At 43.5% G+C, this 13,228-nt stretch overlaps 2 protein-coding genes across 2 annotated transcripts; both read left to right on the top strand.

Moving 5' to 3' along the window:
• The first annotated feature begins 106 nt into the window (after positions 1-106).
• LOC105098059 (olfactory receptor 51E2) lies at positions 107-1,069 on the top strand. The gene has a single exon (XM_031459384.2). The coding sequence runs from the start codon at positions 107-109 to the stop codon at positions 1,067-1,069; it is 963 nt and encodes a 320-aa protein (XP_031315244.1).
• A 7,435-nt stretch (positions 1,070-8,504) lies between these two features.
• On the top strand, positions 8,505-9,518 carry LOC105098061 (olfactory receptor 51I2). The gene has a single exon (XM_010990680.3). The coding sequence runs from the start codon at positions 8,556-8,558 to the stop codon at positions 9,516-9,518; it is 963 nt and encodes a 320-aa protein (XP_010988982.2). The 5' UTR covers positions 8,505-8,555.
• The last annotated feature ends 3,710 nt before the right edge of the window (positions 9,519-13,228 follow it).

A 13,228-nucleotide genomic window follows, 5' to 3' on the forward strand; every position in this document is an offset into this window, starting at 1 on the left:
ACCAGGGTCCAGGGCTGGACTCTCTGACTGTGCTTCATGTCCTAGCAGGCTAGCAGACTGCCAGTGTGACCTCACCCTCTCCAGTGCCCCCTTCTCGGTGCCAGCTATGAGTCCCTGCAACTTTACACATACCACCTTTGTGCTTATTGGTATCCCAGGACTAGAAGAAGCTCATTTCTGGATAGGCTTCCCCCTGCTTTCTGTGTATGCCGTGGCAGTGTTTGGAAACTGCCTCGTGGTCTTCATCGTGAGGACAGAGCACAGCCTGCACGCTCCCATGTACCTCTTTCTCTGCATGCTGGCAGCCATTGACCTGGCCTTGTCCACATCCACCATGCCCAAGATCCTTGCCCTCTTCTGGTTTGATTCCCGGGAGATTACCTTTGATGCCTGCATGGCCCAGATGTTTTTTATTCATGCTCTCACAGCCACTGAGTCCACCATCCTGCTAGCCATGGCCTTTGACCGTTATGTAGCCATCTGCCATCCACTGCACCATGCTGCCGTGCTCAACAATATGGTGACAGCCCAGATCAGCATGGTGGCCATGGCCCGTGGATTCCTCTTCTTTATCCCTCTGCCTCTGCTCATCAAACGGCTAGCCTTCTGCCACTCCAGTGTGCTCTCACATTCCTACTGTGTGCACCAGGATGTAATGAAGTTGGCCTATGCAGACACACTGCCCAACGTGGTCTATGGTCTTACTGCCATTCTGCTGGTCATGGGTGTGGATGCTCTGTTTATCTCTTTGTCCTATTTTCTGATTATACAAACAGTTCTACAACTGCCATCCAAGTCAGAGCGGGCCAAAGCCTTTGGAACCTGTGTGTCACACGTTGTTGTGGTACTGGCCTTCTGTGTGCCACTCATTGGCCTCTCAGTGGTGCACCGTTTTGGAAACAGCCTTGATCCCATTGTTCATGTTCTCATGGGTGATGTCTGTCTACTTCTGCCTCCTGTGATCAACCCCATCATTTGTGGTGTCAAGACCAAACAGATCAGGACTCGGATGCTAGCTATGTTTAAGATCAGCTGTGACAAGAACTTTCAGGCTGTGGGAGGCAAGTGATCCTTACCACTCCTCTTACTCTTATCCTTAATGAATGGATATAATGACTTCCTAATGCTGGCTTAATCCCAGTTGCCCATAAGCACATCAGTGCTTTTCTCTGATTTTGCCTCCAAATACTTCTGCTTGGGGTGAAATTTTTGAGGCTGCCATAGTTCTTTTCCACAGGTCACAATGCTGTTGATATCTTTATTGTATAAAAATCTTAAATTAGAAAATCCACTATTGCCCAGTAAGTAGTAAAAGAACATGAAGAAGAGTAACAAGAAGTACAGTGGCTTTGAAACAAGGGACAGACTGTTCTCTTTGACTAGTAATACAGGAAACCTGTATTACAACAATAATTAGGTAACATTCTGTCTATTAAATTAGCAGTTTTCATTAATAAAAAAATCACAATGAAAAAGGAGCTTGTGTTGAAACATATATCCTTGACAATCACAGCTGATGGTATAATTGGCAAAATACAGCAAGAACTTTTTATTTTGTTTTTTTTTTTCTTTTTGGCAGGCTAGAGGGAGAGGTAATTAGGTTTATTTATTTAGTTCTAATGGAGGTACTGGGATTGAACCCACGACCTCATGCATGCTAAGCACGCACTCTACCACTGAGCGACACCCTCCCCACTAGCAAGAACTTTTTTAAAGTTACATACTCTAATGCTGTAATCTCATTTTTGAAAATTTATTCTAACAAAATATCCCTAAATGCAGAAAAGTTTTTCATAAAATATATCAGTTATACCATTATTTAGAGTAATTCTATATTAGAAATCCTAAGGTGTGATCTATAAAAGTAAAGAATAGTAAGCTCAAGTATGGTCCATTCATTTAATGGAATATTATGTGAAATGATCTATATTAAACAAATATTATGTGGCTTTTAAAGACTCTGCTATAAAATGAAATATACATATAATGTTAAGAAAAACAAGAACACGTGATTGAAACTAACTTGAAAAACAACCTATGCCTTAAAGGAAATGTGCTCAAATTGCTAGTGACTTAGTTCTGTTTCTTCCTTCTAATTTTTGTTATTATTATGGAGGTCTTGTTTGGTTAAGATGTACAACTTTTAAAATGGAAAAAATGAAACTGATAATTTACATAAGCCAGGGCTTGTCACAGACCTCACTGTTGTTTTCCTCTTTGTTATCTGGGAATTTAAGCCCTAAATAATAATGCTATTGAATATATTTTGAGTGCTTGCAATGTCCCAGGACTATAAGTGCTTTATAGGTTTTGCCTGATCTTTACAACAACTTTACCGGGTAGGTACAATTTCTGCCCCACACACCAGTGAGAGAAACGAGGTTTACATTAGTGAGAAAACTAAGTCACAGAGTTTGTGGTGCTGTGCCATGATTTGAAATTAAATTTCATAACCAAATACAGTTATTTAATGTCCATGATCTATTGTTTCCTGTTTAACATCTGGCACTTATTTCCACAGTCTGTGCAAATTTTGTTTTCTCTCTTCTGTCTGCCTTACGAGATGAATGACTGTATTCGTGTTGAGAGTAACAAATCCAAGTTATTCTTCATGTTGCACAGCCACCTTGCGTGCTCTACAGGTTGCTGCTTTCCAGATGAAGGGAGAATATTTTTGTCTATTTATTACTTACATCCGCTCCATCGTGTTTCCATTTAGTGTATTCTGTATCTGTCAGACATTTCCAATGTCTGAGTTTTAACTTAGGTATGACATATTATGAATCTTATTCTAAATTTTACCAAGTGTTACACCTATTGCTTTCACGTTTATAGAGTCCCATAAACTCAGATTTGGAGATGTGAGAGGGTTCCTTGGTCTTCTTTCCCACCAGTGAGAGAATTTGAATGAATCTTTTCTCAAGATGGGCTGTTCCCATTGTATTGTTAAGCAGGTCTGATAAGAAGCTTAAATCTGACCTCAATCACTGAGCAAATGTTGGGTGGGAGACTAGGGTGGATAAACCATGGGGGAGACTCCCACCTGCGGGCTCTTTCTTAGGAGAGGGGTCCTCAGACTTTTAACCTCTCTCCTGGAAAAGGGCCCTCCTAGCATAGGTATCTGTGAGCATCCCATTGTGACTCCCTGCTCAGAGGCAGTAAAACAGCCTTCAAAGTCGTGAAGCTGATCAACGCAGATGGACCAGGGCTGGGAGAAAGAGCTGTGGGTGGTAGCGGTGACTGTCCTAAAGGAAAGTAGGGGTGCTCGTGCTCCCTGCAGGCACTGGGCCTCCTCACCCCAAATAATGAGGTCAGGAGCCTCGTTTTATGAGACTGATCCCCTTTGTATCTTGCCACAACTTCCATCCTCTTTTATCTTCCTGTGCATTATTCTACCTCAAATCACACCCTCCCGCCTCCTTCCATACACCTAAGAACATGGCTAGATTACCAATTTTATAAAGTGCGTATCTCTTGTGCCTAAATCCCTCACTGTACCTCACTGCAGTCCAACTTAGTCATGTTCTATCTGTCTCCCCTACTCCTCCTTCTGCCCTAAAATTTTCATTTTTTAAAAGTAGTCCAAAGACTGATATGCAAATATTCATTAGCAGCACTATTCACAGTAGCCAAAAAGGTGGAAATAACCCAAGTGTTTATCAACAGATGAAAGGATAAACAAAATGTAGTAAATACATACAATGGAATATAATTCAGCCATTAAAATAATAAAATTCTGACACATTTGACAGCATGGATGAACCTTCAGAACATGATGCTAAGTGAAATAAGCCAGACCCAAAAGGATATATGTTGTATGATTCCACTTATATACAGTACTTAAAACAGGCGCATTCATTGAGACAGAAAGTAGAATAGAGGTTACCAGGAGCTGAGGGGAAGGGAAATGAGGAGGTATTGTTTAATGGGTGCAGAGTCTCAGTTTGGAATGATGAGAAAGTTCTAGAAATGGATAGTGGTGATGGTTGAACAACAATGTGAGTAGACTTAATTGCACTGAAATGTACACCTAAAAAAATTGTTAGAATGGTAAATTTTATGTTATGTATGTTTTACCATAATAAGTAATCACCAAAGAAAGAATAAAATAACTCATCATCAGTTTTATAAACAAGAACATGTTGAAATGATTGCATTTTAGGTACACTGGGTTAAAGAAAACATATTATTAAGGTTTTTTAAAAATATCTCAAAGAAGAAGGTATTTAATCCTCAGTGTTGAGAGGAGGGCAGAGCCTTGGGATGGGGTTTAGTTCAGAACTCCTGTTCTGCCACTTAGTGGGAAACCTTGTCTAAACTATATCACCTTTTTGAATGTACTCTGTAAAACATGGTGATTAAATTAGATAAACCCTAACTCCATCTTCTTCTAAATCTTATGTACTCTGAATATTAAGAAGCCAGGAACAATTCCAAAGGGGCTCCAAGGCAAAAACTCTCCAGGGACTCCTTGGGAACTGCTTTTTGATCCACTTGAGAAAATCAGCCCCCTTTCCTGAGGCCACACCTGCTGTTTACTGAAACATGGCATTTATCAACTCAACCTCCTAACCCCTGCTTCTGCCAGTTATAGCTCTTTCCAAAAATTCAACCTGCTCTCAAAGATTGGGGATTTTCCACTCAGGAGGTATTCACGGGCTCTCTGAAAGGAAGGCCAGTCCAACAGAAAGAGCAAACCATTTCTGTGACCCATCAAGTTAGCTCACTCTCTGAGGCTCGTTTTCCTCATGGGTTTATTAGGGGCAATGATAGTGTCTACCTTCAGTGCTTTTGTGAGGATTGTGGGCAATAACCCATGTGCAATGCTTAGCACCGTGTTTAACACATAGTATGAACTCAGTAAATACTCATTATCATCATGGAGGGGGTGAATAATAATCCCTGCCTCACCGGTATATTGAGGGGACAGAAATGTGGGTTTCTGCCTTTGGCAAGCAAACCATACAGATCTTTTTTAAACACTCAGCTGGTCACACTAGCCTGGGAGCTAGAATTTAAGAACTGGGCTTTTCTCTCTCTCTCTCTCTCTCTCTCTCTCTCTCTCTCTCTCTCTCTCTCTCTCTCTCTCTCGTCTTTAACACCAGTAACAGGACTAAGATTGGGAGATGGGAAAAAGGAAGGGAGTGTGGTGGGTGGAGAAGGTGGGATTTAAATGAGATTCTGACCGGATTGAAATGACTTCCTTTAGGAAGAAGACAAACACAAAAGCCGTAGTTTTCAAAGTTGTCACATTCTAGAAGGTGGCAAACTAAACGGGGTTTATGGCCATTGCTTATTCCGTGTTCACGCAGATGAAGATCCTGGGAGAGTGTTTGCCTTCTGGTTCCCAGTGATCTGGAAGGGCTCCCAGGAAGAAGGCCTCTGGGTGCTTGAGTTGCTGAGTCAGCTCACAGAGGTGGTCCCAGGCAGCCCCAGCCGTGAGAGGCCTCTGGGTCTCAGGCAAGTGCTCACTGTAGTGAGAGTATCTTTCCCAGTGAAAAAGGATCTCCAGGGACTGAGAGCCATAAAAGCGCTGCCCTGTTCCCAGCCGTGTTTATGTTGGCCTGGACAGTGGATGGCACCAGTTTGGGTAGCCATTCCCCCGAGAGCCAAAGAGCCTGAAGTTGCCCTTTAAGCAGGACAGCCCCCACCCCCCTAATAATTACATTTAGCCCCCATCTCTGAGTAGCACTTCATTTACTTAAGACTGGAATGACAAGAAATAAGGACAGAGCACAAGTTTGTTTGTTTAGAGGGGGATAGAGATTTCCCCAGGCTTTTTTTTTTTTTTTTTTTTTTTATTGGAAAGAGAGATGTACTCTCAATATTTATTACCAGGGATTACCAGCATCACATATCTGAGATTCTTTCCAGTGATGATCACCACCAATTCTCCCAGCTGGTGCCAGAATTTATGCCCAATGTGTATTTTTTAATACGTTAACTAATTAGTTACTGAGAATTGAGCTGGCAGGTTGGATAAAGAGCTTGAGAAGAATGGGGACAATTTAAAAATTGAAAGGAAAAGAATTTTGGAGTGCTGCTAAAGTCTCAGCTTAGGTTAATAACCGTGAATTTGTTTTGATACAAGATGTCTAAGTTGACTAATTTTTCTCAAGTTTACTTATCACCTTCAGAGGAGAAAGGTAGACAGGCTGGACCCATTTCGGCTGGGAGAGTGCAGCTAGAATCGAGGAGGAGAAAAGCCAAATGTGTTCACAGAAAGCAGTTCCAGGTGAATGACTGTAGTCCAGACTGATTTAGGAATAAGCTAAGGCCAGAGCTCTGGAGTAGAGCTCTCAAGAAAGCGAGAAAGAAGGGACATGGACCTTGTACGTGGTAAGAAATTGAGCAAGAAATAGAGAAGAATTCAAGCCCAGTTCTGAGTGGCTCTGTAGTTCGTATTCTTTCCACTCAGTTCCCTCCCTTTTGAATCTGTTGGATGCTGCAGGTCAGCCCCAGGACTGGGGTGCGGGCAGCATCCGTGTCAGCCCCAGTCTGCAGCTGCAAGCCCTAGAGTCCTGGAGTCTGCCCAGCACGAGGGCTGAGTGTTTAGAACAGGGTCTGTGGGCCTTTCGGAAGTCTGCCTTCTCCCCACTTCCTCTAGGAAGCCTTCCCTGACTCCCTTTGGCTGGGTTAGGCCAACACTACTAGGCTCCCAACACACCACTCCATACCCCTACCCTCTACAAAACCCAGGTGCTCATCCCGCAGGATTCCTCCTGGGGCCTGGCGCAGAGGAGGCTGACTTCAGGAAAATTGTCTTGGAAGGATTTCAAATGCAGATGTACTGTTGAAGTTGATAGTCTTTGAAGAGAATTTAAACTTGGTGGGATATTGTAGATTCTGTGATTCCATCTTCTTTACCCCTTATTGTTTAGCTCCTCCAGCCACTTCCTGATTCCAAAAACTAGCCCCAACTTGTTTAAACTCCCTACCCCCCAGGGACCTGTGTGGAGTGACTCCTCTGTGGCTCAAGCCTGGCCTTCCCTAGAGATGGGCACGAGATGGGCACTGCCCCAAACCATCCCTTTGCAGTGGGATAAAACTCAATCCCTCTGCTGCAGAGACATCGGGGCCCTTGCAGGATATGGAGTGGCAGAGCAGCCGGTGACAACAGCCGGGGTGAGTAACCTGGGCCCTCAGCACACCCTCTTCTCCACTTCCCAGGTGGATGGCTGCCAGCACCTCCACCTCAGATGGAGCTATCAGTGGGAAAGATCTAGAAATAAAGCAGAAGAAAGAGAAATAACCAGTTTTGGACAATAGGAGACAGCAGTGCTATTCTTTGCTTAAAGAAGAGAGTCTCAAAGAGAGACCCTTCCTGGGGTCCGGGAGTTGACAGCTCAAAGAACTGCAATCTTAGACCACATTTCCAGGGAGAGATGTCCCTCATAGTCTTTCAAGAGAGGGAAGACATGAGAGGATGTCAAGTTCACTCTGTACCTGGCATTCACTTTCTTTTTTATTATCAACTATTTTTATACTCTAATATCAAAGAAGTTTAATTTGGTTCATAATTTATTTAATTTCTTTATTTAAAAAATTATACAGAATTTCCCTCTTTCCTGAATAATTCCTTATCTCAAAGAGTATTTTTGCCTGTCTTTAACTTGTTTTATCCCTTTTAATTTTTACAAAATATGCTGCACAAGATCTGTGTTTGAACATCTCTGTTTGTTATTCACCTTTGCGTAGAATGAGTTGCATCAAGTTTTGATATTTTCTCAGAAGTAGTGTCTGAGAGAGAAGGGATGGAAGGTGCCAGCTGACACTGTCAGCAACTTTTCTTCACTGGATTTACTTTAAAAATCTTCTAACAAAATATGGACAGTCCTCCACTTGAGAGGCACAATGCTAGTCACCCTCCCTGAGAGAAAAAGGGAAGGCAAGGCAAGGAGAGGGAAGATCATGCCTACCTTCAGAGGGAGCCGATTATGTTCGCTAGAAATAACGCAACTGCAGCCCCCAGGGTTCAGAGCAAAGCTCTTTTAAGCACACAGACCTATTTTTGGAGGGTTTTAAGTCTCTGCTAAAATATATTTAGGTGGCTGTTTCCCTTACGTTTTTTTGACCTGTCTTGAAAGTGGCTTTTGTTTGCTTACTTACATGTTTTTGTTTCAATAATGAGATTTAAGGGGCAATCCAAAAAATAATAACAAGCCCGTGCTGTCAACCCTTCAGGCTTCTGCAGTATGTTTGCAGTTTACTTCCATGAGGCCATTGCTTCTTCTTTAAAATAGAGTGTTTTTATTAGATTCTTTATTTTCATCTCATATTTTTAAAGAAAGCTTTCTTCAGTAGGTGAAGAGATCAGTGTTTCACACTATGAAATGATACTTTCATAGTCAATAGGTTTAAGTTATACTTATCCCCTAGTTTCTTTTTAGATGGAGTACATTTTTCGATCTCCTTCTCATTTCATATTTGCTACTGTGCGTGAATCCATGTCACCTAATATCACAGCTGTTTTTCCAATGTTTTTGTCTTGTATTATTCTTCTGCCCAGATTGAAGAGGTCACATCTATCTGCAGACCTCATCCGTATCCCGAGGATGCTCCCTTCCCAGTCCTTCATCAACATCTCCCTCTTCTGGCCCCCTGATTTCCTGATAATTGGCATCCCAGGGATGGAAGCCATTCATGGCTGGATCTCCATCCCCTTCTCCTCCATGTACACTGCGGCCCTCACTGGAAACGGCCTGATCCTCTTGGCTGTGAGGAGGACCCCCAGCCTGCACCAGCCCATGTACTACTTCCTGTCCATGCTGGCCCTCACCGATGTGGGTCTCACCTTGTCCACCATGCCCACCACCCTGGCTGTGCTCTGGTTTGACCATCGGCTCATCGGCTTCAATGCCTGCCTGGTCCAGATGTTCTTCCTCCACTTCTTCTCTGTGGTGGAGTCCTCAGTGCTCCTGGCCATGTCCTTTGACCGCTTCGTGGCCATCTCCAACCCCCTGCGCTATGCAGCTGTCCTCACAAATAGGGTCATCATTAGGATTGGACTGGCCATTGTAGCTCGAGCCACTGTGTCCCTCTTCCCATTGCCCTTCTTACTGAAGCGATTAAGCTTTTGTCCCGGCAAGATCCTCCTGTCCCACTCATTCTGTTTCCATGCAGATGTCATGAAACGGGCCTGTGCTGACATTACTGTCAATATCATTTATGGGCTGTATGTAGTTCTGTCCACGATGGGTATAGACTCGTTGCTTATTGTCCTGTCCTACACCCTTATTCTTCACACAGTGATGGCTCTGGCCTCTCCCAGGGAGCGCACCAGGGCCCTCAACACTTGTGTTTCTCATATTTTAGCTGTTCTGGTTTTCTTCATCCCTGTCATCAGTGTGTCCATGATCCACTGCTTTGGGAGGCACCTGCCCCCCATTGTACATACCCTGGTTGCCTATGTGTATCTGGTGGTGCCCCCTGTGCTCAACCCCATCATCTACAGTGTCAAATCCAAGCCCATCAGGGAGGCCATGCTCAGGGTGCTGAGGGACAAGAGGCAAGACTGATGCAACCAAGAAGGAAAACGAAGCCAAACTATCATATCTTATATCCAAAAGGCCCTTATTCAGAGCCCTGACCCGGACAGGTTATCAACAGAATGAGAAGCAATTGCCCATGCTCAGACTCAGACTTGTGGGTGAAAAACAGTCCTGATTCTTTCCTGCAATCATTAACCTCAACTTGTTTTTTAGTGTTTAGTGGTGCAAGAATCTGTGCTCATTAAAAGAAATATTAAAATGAACCATACATATAGTCTCTTCCCTCCATGGAAGACTAGAAGCTTCTAAATGCACCATTACAACAAAGTGTAATAAGGCTGTGAGAGGTTCACACAAAGTGCTACAGGAACCCAGAAGAGAGTTTGCTGCTTTGCCAAGAGAAAATGAGAAAGGAGTAAGATAAGAAGGAGGCTGAAAGGTAAGTGGGGATTTGTCAGGCAGAAAAGGTAGGCAAGGGGAGAGCATATATAATAAAACATGAAAAAAACTGAGGTTTGGGATTATCTGGTGAGTTTGTGGGAAGGTGATGTGGCTCCGCATAATCTGTGTGCGTGTCAGAGGGAGAATGACGGGAGATGAGCAGGAATGACGGACAGTGGTGAGACGTGTTGGGGCCTTTCAGATCTGATTGAAACATTTGGCCTTCATTCTTTGTTTAAAAGTCAGCCGTGGAAAGGCTACTGCACTGTGAAAGGTTGCACAGGCTTAGCTGTGCAGTACGAATTAGGAAGGTGAATGTGGAGGAGTAAAAGAGTGCAAGGAAGGCATTTAGGAGATTGGAACATAATGGAGCTTTCACAGTGTCACATGAGAAGCAGACACAGGAAGTGGGACTGCTTAACCTGCATGAACAACCCTAGGGACTGAGGAGAGAGTGAGGGAGATACACACAACTAAACCTCAATGTCTGTATATTCCACTGGATTGTTGCTCACCTCCATCCCTGCCACCCTGGCCACTCAGATCAAGGGCCCTTTATGCAGACACTGGGTGAGTGAGGACAGAAGTTTGCTGAGCACTAGGTGTGTCCTCCAGTCGTCCTCTTTACTTGGTTGTTCAGGGCTCCCTTTAGGGTCGAGGCTCTCTCATGAGCATTAATGTGAGACATACAGAGTTTCACACTATAGTTACATTCTCATACAGCCATTCACATGTCCTCCGTAGACTTTTTTGTTTTCAATCTTCCAATATTTTTTTCTTCCACGCCTTATCACTGTTCTTCAGGACCACCTCCGAATGAAGCTGTAGTGAGGCAGCATTGTTTGTTTTACTTCAACCAATGTATTAAAACACCCCAACCAGGTCACTTGCTCCTCTATCAGCTAGATGTAGGGAGAGTCCCATGAGACCCCACGTGCAAGCTGAGGAAAAGGCATTGATGCAAAAGCAGTAGGTGGCAGGAAGTGCAGGCCACCTGTTTACGTAACTCACTGGTGCCTGCTAATCTTGTACCAATGTAACTGATGGTTGCTGTCTGTACTCACCCTGATGACATGGGTGGGCCTGACAGTAGCCATTAAAATAGGTAATGGACCTGGTGATCGTTATACTAAGTGAAGTAAGCCAGAAAGAGAAAGAAAAATACCATATGATATCACTCATATGTGGAATCTTTAAAAAAAAAAAAAAAGACACAAATGAACATATTTACAAAACAGAAACAGACTCACAGAAATAGGAAACAAACTTATGGTTACTAGAGGGGAAAGGAGGTGGGAAGGGATAAATCAGGAACCTAAGATTTGCAGATACTGACTACTATATATAAGATAGATAAACAACAAGTTTCTGCTGTACAGCACAGGGAACTCTATTCAATATCTGGTAGTAAACTGTAAAGAAAAGAATGTGAAATGGAATACATGTGTGTGTGTGTGTGACTGGAACATGATGTGGTACGCCATAAATTAGCACAACATTGTAAATGGACCGTCGATAAATAAAAAGAAGAAAAATACTTAATTTCAGTCACAGTCACGTGATGTCCCATGATCAGAGGGTTAATCCCTACTAGGGTCCAGTAACATTCCAGCACCTGCTTTTTGAACAGAGAAAACTCTGCTGGAGACAGCATGGCCTTGCTCCGGAATCTTAGGAGTCTGTGCTGCAACTATCCTATTGGGGCTTTATGGAGACTTCACAGATATTTATTTCTCACAGATACAACTGGCCTCATGGTTTGACCAACTTAAATGACCAAAGTGACTTAGATTCTTGCATCACAGACGACCTTCTGCAAAGCCGTCTGTCACTCTATGCCCTCTCAAAACCGACAGCCTGCTGTGCACTTGATAAATGGATCAAAGAATTATTCCCAACAGTAAATGTTTTATCTCTAAAATCCAAGGAAAATTAAAAGGTGCTATGCCTCTTTGCTAACCGTAGGAAGTACAAGGTGCAATATTCAGCCCTTTACCTTAGAGGGGATATGCTAACAGGACACAGAGCCCTAGACCTGTAAGAACTTCACTGACGTGTCAGGCTGGTTAGTATTTGAGGACTTTATCCCCGCCCTCTGGTGTGCTTATGTCTTACCTGGGCATTCAGAGGACTTAACCACTTCCTGGCCTCCAAAACCTTGGTCAGTAATTTCAATATCCTTGTCCAAACACCATGTTCCTTCAGTTCTTGAGAGCTCTTTTGAAAAGCACCTTTCCTTCTGTGACATAGACATTACTTCTCTTCTCACGACCTACTGAATGTTCGATCTACTTATTAGTCCCAAGTAGTCTCACCCCAGTGTTGGCTAACTCTGCCTCTTCCCAGCAAATAGAAAGATGCTCTTTTGAAAAATGAGGGGAACGGTATAGATGGGCCACTGAAGCATTGAAACCTGTTGAGAGCACATCTTAGAGAGGGCTGGGCTAGAAAGCCAGAGTCTCCACATTCCAGAGAGTTACAATTGCTCACATCTCTAATCTCTGAGTTTTCCTTTCTCTTCAGAGCTCCCTTCAGTCTCTTCCATCTTCCTTACCCTGCCATCGCATGTCACCATCCCAGGGATGAAGCTCAGCAGAGAGTAATTGTCTGTGACCCAAATGCTTTGGGTGCTGTCCCCAGACACTGGTGCATTTCCCTGCAGCAGCATAAAAGGGGTGTATCTTGGTTTCAGGGTCTTCCCAGGCTTCTGTAGGATATTGTACAACCAAACAGCCTGGGGAAGAGCCAGAGTAAGTAGCAGGGCTCAGACTCAGGTCTTTCTCTGTGTCCAGAGTCCTGGGGGGCACCTCTGTCACCTCCTCCTTTCCTCCTCCAAAATAAGAGTCAAAGAGAAAGAAATGACAGAAGGCAGAGGTAGCAGAGAAACATGGAGATGAGAGTGTTGAGTATCCCCACGGGTGGTTTCATGTCTTGCATCAGGGAGAGATCAAGGAGAATCTCTTCCTGTGGCTCATGGATTAGCTCAGAGGAGGGCACAGAATCTCATAATCTGTTTCTAGGAATGATGCCTAAATTGTGATCCAAAGTGGTAATGGTTAAGGGTACCTAAATCTCTTCTGGGCTTCCATTCTAGAAAAACAGAAATGTTCATGCTTGGCAACACGCGAGCATAGTCCACAGATGTCTCCAGTGAATTTTTCATTCACTCATTCATTCACCAAAACAACTGAATTCCTAAGATGTACCTACCATACATTGTGCTGAGGGAAGCCTTATCAAAATAAATCAGAATTACTGTTCTTGGCAAACTCAAGCTAGTTGAGAGAGAAATTTGA

This window comes from Camelus dromedarius, chromosome 12 (genome assembly GCF_036321535.1).
Source record: "Camelus dromedarius isolate mCamDro1 chromosome 12, mCamDro1.pat, whole genome shotgun sequence".
Lineage (NCBI taxonomy): Eukaryota > Metazoa > Chordata > Mammalia > Artiodactyla > Camelidae > Camelus > Camelus dromedarius.